The sequence below is a fragment of the Notolabrus celidotus genome, chromosome 4, assembly GCF_009762535.1.
Source record: "Notolabrus celidotus isolate fNotCel1 chromosome 4, fNotCel1.pri, whole genome shotgun sequence".
Taxonomy (NCBI): Eukaryota; Metazoa; Chordata; class Actinopteri; order Labriformes; family Labridae; genus Notolabrus; species Notolabrus celidotus.
In genome coordinates, this window is record NC_048275.1 from 25,482,330 (window position 1) to 25,498,582 (window position 16,253).

The window sequence follows — 16,253 nt, forward strand, 5'->3', positions numbered from 1 at the left end:
GCACACACTAGATGCAGTTGAACTTACTTGCGGACACACACATTCCCACACTCTCACACAGTCTGCACTGATAATGAGCTTTGCTGGTGTACTGGTGCGTGTGTGCTGTTGGCACTGTTCTGATAGCATGTCAAGTACAAGTTAATGAGAGAGTTGTGTTAAACCACTTTTTGTTTGTGTGTGTGTGTGTGTGTGTGTGTGTGTGTGTGTGTGTGTGTGTGTGTGTGTGTGTGTGAGTGTGCAATTTCTCTGTATATTGGAGAGGAGTTGTATGCATCTCAGTGTGTGTGAATGTGTGTGTATGCAAGCATCAAAGCAGGCTTGGCTGTTGTAATGACACACTCGGGGGACAGCCCTATGAGAAGATTCCCTCCACTCTCCTCATTGATCTCTCTTTTGTTCACACAAACTTACACACTTATACACAAACACACACAGACACAGACACACAAATGAAGAATATAATACCCATTTACCGGTGACTCAGAACCTCTTCACTTCTGGCAAATGACAACCCAACAACACTTACAGTGCTGCATTTACCTTTACTTGAAAGAAAAGAGTCAAAGGGTTGAGAGAAAAATGGATGGTGAAAAGCTCCTCAGCTTGAACTGAGACTCAAGCTCCTTCCCCATTCTCTTTCTTGAGGTTCACAAATTGACTTTGACTCCTTTGTGAGAAAGACAACAGAAGGAAGTTGCTTTTCCCAGTAAGCCTCAAATCAAATGTGACGTGATCCAGTAAATGTTTTGTCTCTGATGCCTGCAATAAAGATTGTAGCTATTACCTGTTTTAACAAGTAAATGAAATGATCTATTAATGGAGATACCAGTCTGTTAGTTGATTGGCTGACTGGTTCAACCTGGATATCAGAACCAGCAGTTTCAAAGGGTTATCCTGAAATTTTGAAAATATATTCTTGGTCCCCAGAAGAGGAATCCAACTGACTTTTGTAATCCAAAACTCTTTTTTGGACAACACCAGCACAAATAAATATCGCCGGAGTCAAAATCATAGCATACTAGGTCTCACCTTTTTAAGTGGCCTTGTTCCTTTTGTTCCTATGCTCCATATATAACTTGAACAATACATTAAATGCATCATACCAACTAGGTTTCCTATCGTACTAAAGGATGGGGTTTGAGTTGGTTTTAATCAGAAAGTGTATAAAAAGATGGACAACATGACTACTGCCTCAAAGTGAAGCCAAAACATTTGGAGCTCCTTATACTGACTGGCTGGAGTTTTACAAATGGGTCATGGTCACTCTACAAATTCAGTCAGTCAGTTAGTTCTGGTAAGCCATGAAAAGGGTTATAACACCATGATAAAAGGCTCAGTTGACAAATGCAGCTCCTGTGGTGCTGTATCAGAATCAGAATCAGCTTTATTCGCCAAGTATGCTTGAACACACAAGGAATTTGACTTCAGTAAACTGTGCTCTCTTTGTACAAGGCAGAATAGGAATAAGAATAAGAACTACAATAAAAAATAAAATAAAAATATAATAACAATAACATCAGCTATAAATACAAAGAAACAACAAATAGGCTTGACTAATATGTACAGGCTAAAATGATATGATAAAGTGCAGTGGTGAGTTGCAGAGGTAGTTTTACATTATAAAATAGAAGTTAAATAGTACAAAAAATAGAAATATGGAATTCTGCTTTGAGAATTGTTGCATTGTGTATCTACATGTATATTTACAGAGAGTATTTATCTGACAGGTGTGACACTGTTATGGTTTAGTGTTCATCAGAGTGACAGCCTGGGGGAAGAAACTGTTCTTATGGCGGGTTGTTTTGGCGCACAGTGATCTGTAGCGCCTGCCGGAGGGGAGGAGTTTAAAGAATTTGTGTCCAGGTTGTGAGGGGTCAGCAGTGATGCTACCTGCCCGTTTCCTGGCCCGGGACCGGTACAAGTCCTGGATGGGGGGCAGGTCGACACCGATGATTTTTTCTGCAGTCCTTATAGTCCGCTGCAGTCTGTGTTTGTCTAGTTTGGTTGCAGAGCCAAACCAGACAGTGATGGAGGTACACAGAACAGACTGGATGATGGAGGTGTAGAACATGATCAGCAGCTCCTGGGGAAGGTTGAACTTCCTGAGCTGACGCAGGAAGTACATCCTCTGCTGGGCCTTTTTTCTGATTGTGTCTATGTGGGAGGTCCACCTCAGGTCCCGGGAAATAGTGGATCCCAGGAACCTGAACGAGTCCACAGTAGACACAGTGCTGTTCAGGATGGTGAGGGGGGGGAGTGGGGGGGGGCTTCTCCTGAAGTCCACTGTCATCTCTACCGTCTTGAGCGGGTTCAGCTCCAGATGGTTCTGACTACACCAGAGAGCCAGCTGTTCCACCTCCTGTCTGTAAGCAGATTAGCAGTGTAGGGGAATGTCAAGAGAAAACCAAGCAAACAATAACACAAAAGTCATTTGACTCTTCATGGCCTAACCGTCCACCTTTAACCAACACAATAAGTTGTTTGCTGTCATTATACTGGTAAATGAAAGGTCCTATGAGGAAGTTCTAGCTGGTTATGAAACAAACTGAAACTTTTTGGGATACCTCTTCATGAGTAACAAAAACAAGCATCAGCAACGATATTGACAATTTCTATATTGCATTTTTTTAATGGCTGTAACCCCTGTAAGGAGGTAGGTGCCAGACGAGATGATTGGCAGCATAATGAGAACATGGTTTTACATTTGTGTTACCAAATCGGATATTCACAGTGAATAATACAATCAACAAAGGACATGTTGATTCCGCAGCTCCACTTGCTGATCTCTACTGTGCCAACTTTAGCTCACTAGCGCAATATATCGGCATCAATCAGGGAGTATTTCTGCGTCTCTTTTGGATTAGGGAGGAGGGGGAAATGCATCGTCCATCTTCATATACAGTCAATAGTTTCAACCAGGCAACACAGGATGGTTGAAAGCTACTTTTGCTTAGATTTCTCTCTGCTTTGCCTTTTATTATGTGAGCACACAGTGTTCTTGTTCTTCCCCTTGAGGTTCCAAAGGAGATAAAAACACCGGAAGGACTGCTTTACCTTTTCAATCACCCAACAGACAAAGCTTGGCCCACAGCACCCAACACAGATAAAGCTACATGTACACACATGCCAAAACAGAGAGGCTATATACATACATATACAGAGTGTGCGGGCCCCCGGGTGCCATCAGCCTGTTCTTATGAATACAGCTGACTCGGAAGCGGGTAGGACATGCCCTGGACAAATATGGAAATGTAGCACATGCTAATGTGACTTTTCAGAAGAGGCAGGTATTAGGTAAATCCAGAACATGTGGACACAAGGCTAGAATATGTATTTGAATTAGTTGACATCTGAATCTTTTTGAATTTGTATTAAGCATTAAAGTGTTTAGTATCATAAAGACTTACAGGGTATACAGAAGTTTACATAGATCTCAATGATCACGAGGAAGGTTTCAATGGGCTGATCTGATAAAGTCCGTTTAACCCTCACTACAGATGATGTAAAAACAGAAACATGGAAAACAACATAACAATGGAATTTAGTTGTGGCTTTATTTATGGGGTTTTAACATACTGTATCAAATTCAGACGTGTTTGATCTAAGAAACAGATCACATAACTAATAAAGACTTAGGATTGTACCTTTCAGTTCTGGACAAATATTTGGAGACAGGCATGCAAAGGCTTGGAACTTCTTTCTGTATGCAGGCCCGTGTTTTGTACTTGTCTTTGTTTAAAGGCCTGACAAATATTATGCAAATGAAAGACTGTGTGACAAGGTGCATTTTTTGGCTCTTGCATAACCCTTATCCTTTTTTACACATCTGCATGCATGGAGCATTTTGGCATTTACATTAGCAAGTCAATACATCTCAATATCAGCTTCTAAGCTTCTGAATTTTGGTGTAAATATTGAAGGCATAACAGTTAAAATATATGCTGTGGCAGATGGAGCCTCGCTTCATAAATGGAATCCACTTTCTAAAGTCACATTTTGTAATAAAATTTGCAAATGTTTTTCTGTGAAACACTAAAAATGCCCTCAGGATTTCAGAGTACAAAAACAAGCGGGGAAACTTTATCATTATAATCTCTCTGTGTGAAAATGTCTTGAAACTTTTAATGCATCTTAATGACTGGAAACACAGATGGGACCTCATTGTGAAACCCAAACTGATGTAAGATGTGCTTAATCATAGCATTCACAACAATGACACAACTGCTTATATTTTTGGATATCATGCTTTTGGATTGTTGGCTTGTTGTTTTGTTTAGGTCTCTATGCAGAGGCCTGCAAATGCACTGTGATTTATAGACCTCATTCCACCTAAGCCTTGCCTCTGTTCTGTTTTCATTAAGTGCTGAAGCAAAGGTGCAATAACAAAACACAGTTCCTCACTTTTTATATTACCATGTATGGCACATCCTGTATTTCCCTGTTTTTGGTCTGGATTCAAGATACTGTACACCAGAGCCATTTTTTATAGTCACACGGACTAACCTCAAACACACATACATACACACTGTAAGACCCAGGAGCCAAAACTGTGAGTAAATTCACTTACAGCATTTATCGTGAATACTGAGATTAAGTATGCAGGTCATTAGTGGCAACAGAGAGGCTTTAAACCTCTGGGCTAAATATCAAACATGCAATCAGATCCTTAACTTAGCAAAATCACAACAGAAACAGCGTGTTCTGCTGCTGATTACACGGCATGTGCTGCAAATAAGCAAATCAACTCATGGTGGACTTGTAATCAACATGAGAGATAATCACTTCTCACATGTTCTAAAAACTGCAAATTCATTTTCTGTTCAAAGCTGAGTGCGGAATGATTCTGTGTCCTGTTAGGGGCCAACCAATTTTATTGACTTTTTTTTTCAAAACAACATTTTCCTTAAAGGTCTTGTATTTAAAATCGAATTGCTGTTGTGTTTAGATACCTTTGAATGTTCCCTATTTCTCTAGAGCGGGGGTTCCCAAAGCGAGGGTTGGGACCCCCTGGGAGGTCGATAGATGTCTACCAGAATGTTTCTCTGTCTTTTTTTAAAGCAATCCAAAATTGCATATTTTATCAATTGTTGTAAAAATATTGTTCGTTTTCTGCCTTGGTATGTTGCCAGCCCGCTCCTGAGGTTGTGGTTAGTTAACAGTCAATTAACACGAAAGCATCAGTAGCAGCAGGTTAATACCTACTGCTACTGATGCACATAACCACACAGGAAACACAGCCACATGGGTATGTAACTAGGCATATTTTATGCAGACCAGGTAAATGAAGTATGTAGCAACATTTAATCACTTCGAGGAACACTGGAGGGTTGAGTCTTTTGGCTCCTATATTTAGGGGTTACAGGCTGAAAAGTTTGGGAACCCCTGCTCTAGAGAGGAAGTTGTTCCTTGTTAAGGAAGCTGCCCTTTACATCCCCTTTGCACACTTAGTACCAACGTGAAAATAAGAGGATTATAATTGTAATGATTGAAAATGAAAAAAATGTGGTGAGGAAAGGTTGGTGGATTGCTGTGAGATTGTCAGACAAGATTGGAGTTTGCATTTGTTACCTTAACACCTGCAATTTTCCTTTAAATCAGCCATAACAATATTTGGGGTTTTTTTTACTCAAACTTCCAATTTTTGTTGACAAACAAAAACCATTCCTCGACTGTGATTTATTTGTGAAATCTAGGTTTTACCCTAATCTAAACCTGGGGTACACTCATGGGAAAGTTTCAAAATTGAAAAAAAACCAACAGTTGATGTAAAATGTTAAATAACACAGAAAGGAATCAGAGTAGCAGTCATTACCGTCAACACAAAACAGCCTCTAACCTCTACTTACACTCGGTGGAAATCTGTTTTTGTGTGTGTGTATTAGAGAGCAGGAGAATCAAAGACAGTGTGTTTGAGCATGCTACAACCACCGAATGATAAATGTGAGATGAAATCACAGTCTGGGTTTGACTGTCCCTCTGTGCTCAGGCACACTCCTCTTCTCCTGTGAGTGAAAGAATATCAGAGGCTTTAAAAGTTTAACAGGCTCTCAGGGTAAACACTCCAAGGTTATTGTAGTTTTTCCAATTTGGCTTTAGTCCCCAATCTGCTTTTATGATCGGATCGGCACCCAGCTTTCACAAATGTAGCGATTGAATGTGATGGTTATTAGAATTTTGGTCACGGTGTTTGAACACTGATGTCTGTGTGTTGTTTGTACCTGCTGTTTAAATGTATCGACAGAATATTTTCAGTGTAATTAGATTGTAGATTGTTCCATCGATTGTTGATCACAGCAAATTAATTACTGCGGCTCCTCTGTCAACTCTCATTTCAGTCTCTGTGTATGCTAAGTTGTAAAAGCACTAAACTGTTGTTGCATTATGAGGTAACAAGCAACTTTATTAAGTAAACCCTGGAGCTCCATTAATGTATTAATATGAAATGTCATCTTTATCACCAGATTTTTGCTCTGCCAACAAAAATCTGTCTATGTGATTGTTTTTGTGTTGTAACTCAGATTGTGATTCTTTATATCTCTCTGTTGCAGGCTCAGAAGTTAAAGTCGAACTCAACTGTTGACGGGGTCCTCTGTGTGGTAAGTTCATTAACACTGATAAAAACCCAAAATTGATGCACTTTGTGGCTTTTTGCATTTTGAAAAATCCACAATTTTACCATCAGACATTGTGTCATACTCGATGAGTAACAAATACCATAGTCTCCTTCTAATTAAACCTCCGGTCAACTTGAAGTAACTGCATGACTCAGTAGAACAAGACAAAATTACTTAATTAGTTTTAATAATGACCTCAAGGTTAGACGAAAGATATGCAGCTTTGGGTTATTAGTTTCACTGTTTTTCTCTCACTCACCTTTCCTGTGCTGTTCTCTGTGAGAACCTTGTTTCAGATAAAAGAGCATCAAAATGAAGATGGCAAACTAAATTTTTTATGATCATCCCTCTATGCATAAACAGTTTTTTAACAAGAGAAGTCTGAAGTACATTTACAAACTGGTAGCTGGTTTGTTCCATGCATAGACTGAACTGAGAACCAGATAAGTATGTGAGAAGCTTAGGTTGACTCAACCACTGGATCCTAGATGTGTGGTTAACTGAAACTCTGACCAATGGCAGATGGGTCACAGGTATTTTTGAGTATATTATACACCTGTGGTGATTCCAGCAGAATGAATGATTGTGTCTCCAACTAAGAGATCTATTATGCAAATTTACACTTGAAAATAGTTTTGAAAAAATAGTGATAGCACGCCGACAGAACCAGACACAATCTAAAGTAAGTACATTAAATGTGTTTTCTACACACCCAAAAGGTCCCAAACACTTAGTCAAAGCTCAGACAGTGAAAACTTTAGAGAACTTGACTCGGACAGAACTCAGGTAAAAGGGACTTGACTTGGACTTGACCCAGATTCTCCTTCAATGACTTATACTCGACTCGAAGTTGAACACTGAGCACTCGAGACTAGGGATGTAGATTTTAAGTATTTTCCGTGATCGATTTTTTGAAATTTCAACGATTAATTATCGATTAATCAATTAAAAAAAATAGATATATTATTTTCATGTGAAAAACAAGGCCAAATACGTTTTTTCCATCAAAACTGTATTTTCTACAGCAACAAAATGCATAAAACGGACGGTATTGAATACAGGTACAGGTTTAACACTGATTATCAATGATCAGGCTCATAAAAATATTCTCTGCGGACATAATCGTATAAAGTGAAGCTTAAAATACTAACAAAAAGTACTTCAGACCCACAGTGTCCAGTTTTCTGTCTACTCGTTCCTATTGAGAAAATAAACATGTGTATTCGGTCAGGTGTCAGCCAGGAGCGCAACCGGGTCATAATCAGTCCAGCTGCAGAAAAGCCGAGACGGCTCTGATGCTGCTGGTCTGCAAAAATAGCGTACTAGCAATTCCCAACAGTCTGTTGGATTTGTATCTAAAGGTGGGGAAATTTCCTGTTTAAAGTTGTCAACCTTCGTGTCGTTGTTGGCAGCAGTTGCGTATTGATCCTCTTTAAAAGCGCACATGGAGACCTGACGCACAGACGCAGCCGCCAGCTGAGCGTCTCCGCTGTGCGCAACATGCTTTAAACTTAAAACACCTCCCTGATAGATGAATGTAATATGAGACCACATGTTGTCTGTTCCACGTTATGGAAAATTGAAAACAAAAACGTGTGTTTCGTGGCTTAACAATCAATTAATCGATAATCGATTAATTATGTGCATCCCTACTCGAGACTCAACTCAGACTCAATGTTGGGCGACTGGACAACAACACTGGGTCTATATTACTTTTTTAAAGTCTTCTTCCCTCCCACATTATGTTGTTTTTGTTAATGAATGACCCTTCATAGCAAAATAATGTTTGTGCTTTCAAGCATGTTTACCTAAGATTGATACCGACCACAGAAACCTGTCATACACTTAAGTGTAGCAATATAATCTATTTACAAAGAAAGAAAGGAGGCAAACAAAAAACAAGATGGTGATAGCAAAAGTACCATTTCTCTCTTTAATGAATTAACAGTATGTCAAAACCTGTTCACAACTTGTTGTCGGTGATGCCCTCTTAAACTGCCTCACCTGTTTATCACAGAGAGCAATTTTATCCCACAACCACGAGGCAATTCCTTCAGTTGCTAAAAATCACAAGCTCTAATCCCACCTTGGTGTTGAAAGTCACTGACCTCCTACAGAGAGTGATTGCCACAGCAATCCTTCCTGCCTCCTTTGTAAACTCCTGGTCTTTGTAGTTTTTTTGAGGCTGGAATGGGATTGTTGCTTATCTGTTGGCTTTTAAAGTTCACAGTAAATGTCATTGTACAATAATAAGGCACTGTTATGCACTGGACTGACATTTAATAGAGGCAGGCACAGGTCTGGAGGAGAGGACCCAGCCGTTAGCTTGCAGCTTTATTAGCAGGCCAAAGACTTATGATGAAGGTCTTTATATACATACACATGCATGGGGGCACATGCAAATTCGCACGTATGAATACATATGTACTTTTCAGCATTCCAATGTGGCATTTTAGATTTAGAATAACCTTTTGGATTTTTACTGCATCAATCTGGAGGAATACATTTTGGAGTTTTTATAGGTGATAATGTTGAATTTAACAGTCCAATGTCTGGTGGTGTTCCACATCTTGTGTGCATGAATAAAGTACAACTTAGAGCTGTTGTCCCAGTGGGTATAAGATTATGGAGCAAAAAAGTATTTCTTTGAGGGCAACAAATGGCTTTTTGCCAGAGTCTGGTGCCTAGTTGAATAAAAAGGCCAAATACCAAAAAGAGTCACAGTTGCACCTGGCATCACAGGAGGTAAATTTCCATGGGCTTTTTGTTGTTGTTATTGTTGTTGTTGTTGTTGTTGTTGTTGTTGTTGTTGTTTGTTTTTTGATTTATTAAGATGACGAAAAATATTAATGAAAAAGCTGAGGTTATTACCAAGAGTTAGCTGCTTCAGATGAGTCATGAAAGATTCCTTATTCCTCAGTCTAAGTGAAGAGACCAGACAACTGTTGTGCCAAAAATGTCTCTCATTAGAAGTGTTCCAGAAGATGATGATGCTGGAACCTCTTTATTGTAACGAGACCTAGGATATGCTTCAAAGTCAGATTTTATCCCACAGATTAATTTACTTCACTCATTAAATAAAAATATGAATATATTCATATGTATATTGTTTCTTAGTGTTTCTTTAAGTCACTTTGGTGCATAACCTGCAGCTCAGTTGTTATATAAAGTGGTGATATCCTTCCTTATTTGTATTATCAAGCTTGACATTTTGTACAATTTTTAATCCAAGCTTTGTATATTTTTACTAAAAGCCTGGCATAATTTTTCAGCAATATTCATATAAAACAAACAACTTCACAAAAACAGCCTTTGCTACACAGCCACCAATGACAGAATGACTGCAAAAAGACTGCCAATACCAAATTTTAACTAGCATAATTAGCTGTTGCAGCGTTACACATGTGTATTAGGTTGGAAAATCTATTACACCTTAATTTTCTCCATGCTGTTCAAGCTACTGTGAGGAGTTTTAACTGGTTATGAAACAGAATGAAATCAATACTGATGCCATATTACAATGTACAAAAGCAAAAAAAAGACCATAGGCATAAAGATTGAGTACCTTCTAGCAGCTCGGAGGAGGAGAAGACCAAAACATTACAATTTATAGTTATATCAGTAAAAATCTAATCTGTCCATCTCATTACTTCATGCATGATGATCACTCCTTTCAGTGCAGCAAAAAGCAGTTCTTCTTGTTTTAATCATTTTGCGAACATCTATCGAACACTGAAGTTTGTGCTCCCGCCTCTTATCACTCACACACTCAGAGCATGCAGGGCCAGGGCTAACACAGACAGACAGGCATCTTTGTCATGCTTGTATTGATTTAAAGCAGAGGAAAAAGCTTCTGAAAACAGTAGAAGCTAGTCGCAACTTGTTATTGTGCACCATGATAATATATTTTCCATTGATCTGCGATCACACAAGGTCTGAGTTGTGGGTGGAGGTTGAATGGATCATGATACATTTGACTGTTAAACAAAAGCAATGTGAGAATTTGTCTTACAAAGAAAAATGCTGATTTTGCCCTTAGACTTAGACTAAACAGACTTGGCTGTCCATCTGGTGCCCACCACTACTGGACTGCACTACACACTTTGTCCACAGGGGTCACCAAATTTGACATAAACAAAAGTTCCTTACAGGAACTTCCAAGAGTGATGAAGCAGATTCATTGTGCATATAACATTTCTGAAATGATTGAATTGTAAAGACATAAACAAGGCTGAGGCTGAAAATGATGCTACCAGTAAGAAATGAGTTTGATCGAAAGTTTATATTGCTAATTAGAATCAATGAGGAGAACATATTCAGATCACTCACTTGGACACTTGGTAAAATCTCTCTCTCCTATCCCTCTCTGCCTTTCTTCAGGACCCTCAGATCGATGGTCCAAGCACATCCAACGCCATCCTGAGGGACTCTGCTGTGTCCAGACGGCCTGCAGGCCTGGCCTCTCTGCTGCCCTCGCTGCTCTTGCTTTGGTACTGCAGCCTGCATGCACTCTCCTTGCTGGGGGTCTTGTAGCCTTGCTGCGTCACAGCAACAAGCAAGAACGGACTGACAAACACATTTGTATAAAAGAAAAAGCAAAACAAGAAATTATATCCTTCTCGGTGATACCTGTTGTACTTTTATTTCCCTCTGGATTCTATCTCTCTTTTGATTCCTACTCCGTTTTTTTTATGAATTTTTGAGAAGCTTTGGTGTTTTATGTTTCTGTTTTCTTTGCATTGCAGCTGTGTGCTTAAACAGTGATCTACTCTATGTGTTAACTCAGTTTGGCCGTGTGTCCCCTTTGGGTTTGGTGAAAAAAAAATTGGATTTCAAGTTTATGTGTTGGACAGAAATGAAAAAATACTCGAGGACTACATTCCAATAAACCACAGCTGGTGGCTCTTGGAAAGGTACATACAAAATGTGAGTGAGTAAAGATCAGAAGAGTTTCCACTCGTGTCTGTTTGTGTGTTGAGGCTAAGGGTGGGATCTTTTGCTTAAAAGTTGCAGTCAGTTCAGTAATGGCTTCATTTTATCACTTGGGCAGCCTTTTCGGTGTTATTCAGTCTCCTCTGTGGTTCGTGTGTTTTGATAATGATGTAATCTGGTGTTTAACATTTTTATGAAAGGTCGTGGATATATACCTTACAAAAAAGTCACTTGAAAGCCTTGTTTTTCAGGGTGAACACCAATAACTTAAAACATCAGAAAAGTAAGAAGATGTGTGCCCAAATTGTCTTTACTGAACAAACATCGCCGCTGGCAGAAGCACACAAGCAAAGACCCACAAACACACACTGCACATATTCACACACTCAGATACAAAAAGCAAACACAGCGCCAGGCTTTCTGCATCTTTTTTTACACCAACAGAGTGATCACAAGGCAGTAGGTTATACGCTGCTGTGGAAACCCACTCCACTCATTTGTGATTGTACATATTTGTAATTGTCAGAAGTCCAAGCCATGTTCCATATTTCTCTTTGGAACGCTGCTAAAGTTTCACCTGAAGGAGTTTTTTATGTCTTTTTTTTTTGTTTTGTTTTTATGTACTCTGCTGCACTGTGTCCACAAAAACAAGAGCTGAGGAAAAACAAAACCTAAGTGTTGTAAAGAAACGTACAGCTCCATTGCCCATGAGCTCCAAGTATCATTTTCTGTGTTCTCAGTTTAGTGCTACAACTTGTTGCCTCAGTTGTGAAACTGTCAGCATGTGTTTGGAGAGGGAGTGAGAGCTTGAAATTGACCATTTGCCAAACCCAACCACTTATAGTTACTGTCACCAAACCCAACAAGCTATTCCAATTGCAAATATACAGTGTGATATGTATTAACTGTGGGAGATTTGCTTCCCAAAACTAATGGTTGTCTTTTTTTCATAATTTGCCTTCAATTCAAGTTACAAGCAGACAAACTGGTCCTTGTGTATTAACTGTAGCAAGTGATCATCAAACCTGTTGAAAGCCAAAACTGTCACTGGCATGAATTTTAACTGAATTAATTGATTATTATAGTTGTGCTCATAAGTGTACATACCCTGGCAGAATTTATGATTTCTTGGATAGTTTCTGTTGTCATTACGATATAAAAAGAGTAAACACAGTTGTTTGACAGTAAACGGCTGCCCGTAACCACTAACCATGAGTGAAAGAAAAGTTTTTCTCTTATCATTCATATTCTCTGAAAAAATGCCCAAAAAAAATCACAAGTTCTGCCAGTGTATGTAAACTTATGAGCACACTTGTATATGTGTAATGGAAACCTTCTTAATCAGTCCTTAAGTCACTCCTTAAAGTTCACACAGTCTGTTAAAAAAGCGCTGGTGGAGACAAACCTATCCAGACATCTTTACACCTAACAAAACAGAGATGCTTTCTTCACTGTGCACTCTCTATAGCAGGGGTTCCCAAAGTGTGGGTCTGGACCCCATGGGGGGTTGCGAAACACAAACGGGGGGTTGTGAGATGTCTTCCAGAATTTGTTTTTTTTTAAGATATCTAAAAATAGTACATATTACCCATTATAGCACAAAATATCAACAAAAATAGTCGCTTAATTTGAAATGAAACCTTGAAAATAGAAAATGTAATGAGTTTTCTGCCTTTCTTTTTGCCTGATGATTCCTAAGTTTAGGGTTAGTGAACAGTTAATTATTAAAGCATCAGTAGCAGTAGGTTAATTCATAACAGCACAGGAAACAGCCACATACTCATATAGGTAGGCTAATTTCCACAGACCAGCTAAATGAAGCCACATTAAATGACTCTGAGGGACAGTGGGGGTCGCAAGTCTTTGGCACCTATATTTTGGGGGTCACAGGCTGAAAATTTTGGGAACCCCTGCTCTATAGTATCACTGTACCCAAAGCCCCACAGTCTGATTCACAAGCCATACATTTGTTATGCTTCTAACTTTGGGGATAGTGATATGTGATATGGTACCACTGCAGCTAGAAGGCTGTTTAGCAAGGTATGCTAGTAATAGCAATACTTAGTGGGACCAAGTGACCTGACCAAACGTTCTCTTTAGTCACTGGACCTGCTGCCCCACAGTCTGATTACAGGCATTAGATTTGTTGTGCTCCCTAACTTTGTAAACAACATGGTATAACTGCTTGATGGGCTGTTTAGCCAGGTATGCTAATGTTTGAGGCTACAAGCTAATGCTGTTCATCCCATTATATCTCCTGTCAAGCTAAATTTTAGTTAAACAATCATTGTTTACAGAAAGGGGTTTAGCAAATGGCCAAGTCAACCAACTTTAGACAAAGTGGGACATGTGACTTATATACTGTATGTAAAAACATTTTCCATGTCTCCTTCAAAGGACTGCTGGGAGAGTTAAAAAAAGGCCACAGCATTGCAATCAGCTTTTTATGTTCGACGCTTTCTGATGCATCTGTTTTCATCAACCTTTTAAATAAAGCCATATTGTTTTAGATTCTCCCCTTAGAGATACAAGCTTTTCATTTCTCCAGGCTTCCATATGACACATGATCAAGATGTTTTCATACATCACTGTGGCATGTTCAGCAAAGTTACTTTCGCCATTTGGACAGGAGCATTTACAACATGCTGCTTGGGTTTATGTAGCTTCTCGAACATAATTAATGTATAGTAGGACCTAAATGTTATTTACCGAGCATAAACATGGTATATGCACTGTATGTACTTGGCTGAAACTAAAAATTGGACAAATAAATGTCTGATGATATTCTATTCCAGAGCATTGTGAGCTATTTTGACATTCAGATACAACATAGATTACATTGAAGAAGCCAGAATATTGTTTTTTATATTGTGTATATTTCTCCCTGTATGTACATGATTATGGAATATTATTGCATCTGTGAAAGAGGATATCAGTGGTAAACTCCTACTCTAGTTAAATAGCCACATTTATTACATTGCATAAATGTTATTTTGTTTTTTGGCTAAGATTTGAGCTTATTTTTCTATATTTTACTGATTTTTACTTTTTGAATGAGTCGAAGTGAATGAGATAGATTGTATTAAAAATCTCAAGTTCTTAAAGACTGCTCAGCGTGGTCTCTATGGTTATTTTGGTTCTGCTTAAATAACTATGGTCACTATAACTAGGAATTAAGCAAGGACAAAAATGGTCATTGCATGGTGTTGGAAAGAAAATAGATGAAACTTTGAGGACAAATTTATTCTATATGGTACCAATGAAGGCTTTTTTATAGTCTGACTAGAGGAGGGTTGGACGTATGCAGTTGGGATGGAGGAACAATTTTAGAGGTCTCTACTGGGGACGAATTAGATTTCACAGATTTGGGTCTTTCAGTGCATCCACTGATTTTATATTGATCTCAGAGTCATATCTCCATTGGGTCTGGCCTATTAGATAAAGTACAGTGTATGGAGGTGGTTGAGACTTCCCGAGGTCATCTCCTCCTGATAAGGATACCACTTTAGGCCAAAAAGTTAAAGATGTTACATATGTTTGCTGCCAATCTCCATCCCATGTGTTGTTGAAAAATACCAAAAAAGGCTTTTTGGAGATGCAGAGTCCCCCAGATATCCGGCATCATTAACTTCTTAGCTTGTGAAAATGTAAAATCTATTGTACAAAAGTTATGATTAAAAACTGTCAAATCACCCACACTGTTTGTACGTTTTGTCATTTCACTGAACAGAGCTGAAAAGCAACCTTCAGACAAACAGGCAGACACATGGAAAAGACAGATAGAAAGGTGACATGATGGATTAGAGGGTTTGGAGTCGACCTGATCCTGATAAGAGCTTATGAGTTTATGTTGCGGGCTTTGAGTTACCGAGCTGGAGGAAACTTAAAGAGCAAGGAGATGAGACTGGATAAAGAAAAAGTCATCTGAGGTTCGTAGCTTAGGCAGGATGCAGAGGGGTCGCATAAGTTCATCCATACAGACTGCAATTCTGTATCATCCAGTGCTTCATGAGGAGAAATAAAAGGTAAAAAAAAACAACATAAAAAAGAGAAGAAGGTGATTGTTATACTTACAGGAGTGCATGTCAGTCAAAATATAACTGCACTTTAGTGAGGGTGAAGCAAGAATAGACTATACCACAACTGCATAACCGACACTTTATTGATACTTGTTAACTCTTCTTGAGAGCTGTCTCGCACAAAAGATATGAGAAGGGTTCTTTTGAAGTAAGAAAGTTATTAAGAGTGGAATCACTTCCTGAAGTAGGGTTGAATGAGGTACTTGTCAAAGTAAAGTATATATGTACAGTATATAGCAGTCACCACGGCCCCTTTTTGGTGAAGCTGGCTACAGAAGCTAAGCAGCTGCATCTGGGGCCAACATAAACACCTCCTTTAGCCCCTTAAAAAAGGCTTACCTGTTTAAAAAACACATCAGCTTAAGTGTATGCTGTACTTTTTACATTTTTACCTTGTTAATTTGGAGCATTGTCAGACTTCTGTGACTGAGTTGACCAAACTGGGGTTATACAAGTGAGTGCACACATACACACACACATGTATTAGCATTTATGTAACCTTTTTGTCACCACTTATCATATCTACTTTAACTACTAACATTAAAGGAACATACAGACTTCACTATCCTGTGTAAAACCCCAGTTTCAAAAAAGTTGGAACACTGTGTAAAATGTTGATTAAACA

At 38.8% G+C, this 16,253-nt stretch overlaps 1 protein-coding gene across 5 annotated transcripts in view; it reads left to right on the top strand.

The window, feature by feature from the left end:
- gfra1a (gdnf family receptor alpha 1a) overlaps positions 1–15,247 on the top strand; it is a 121,016-nt gene extending 105,769 nt beyond the window's left edge. For 4 of the 5 annotated variants that reach the window (XM_034681753.1, XM_034681757.1, XM_034681755.1 and 1 more), the window contains 2 exons: positions 6,552–6,599; positions 10,998–11,571. In XM_034681753.1, coding sequence (XP_034537644.1) covers positions 6,552–6,599; positions 10,998–11,150 — 201 coding nt within the window. In that variant the 3' untranslated portion in view covers positions 11,151–11,571. Of the gene's footprint in view, positions 1–6,551; positions 6,600–10,997 lie in introns of all 5 variants that reach the window. The other variant, XM_034681756.1, reaches the window with a different exon arrangement.
- Positions 15,248–16,253: the final 1,006 nt, after the last annotated feature.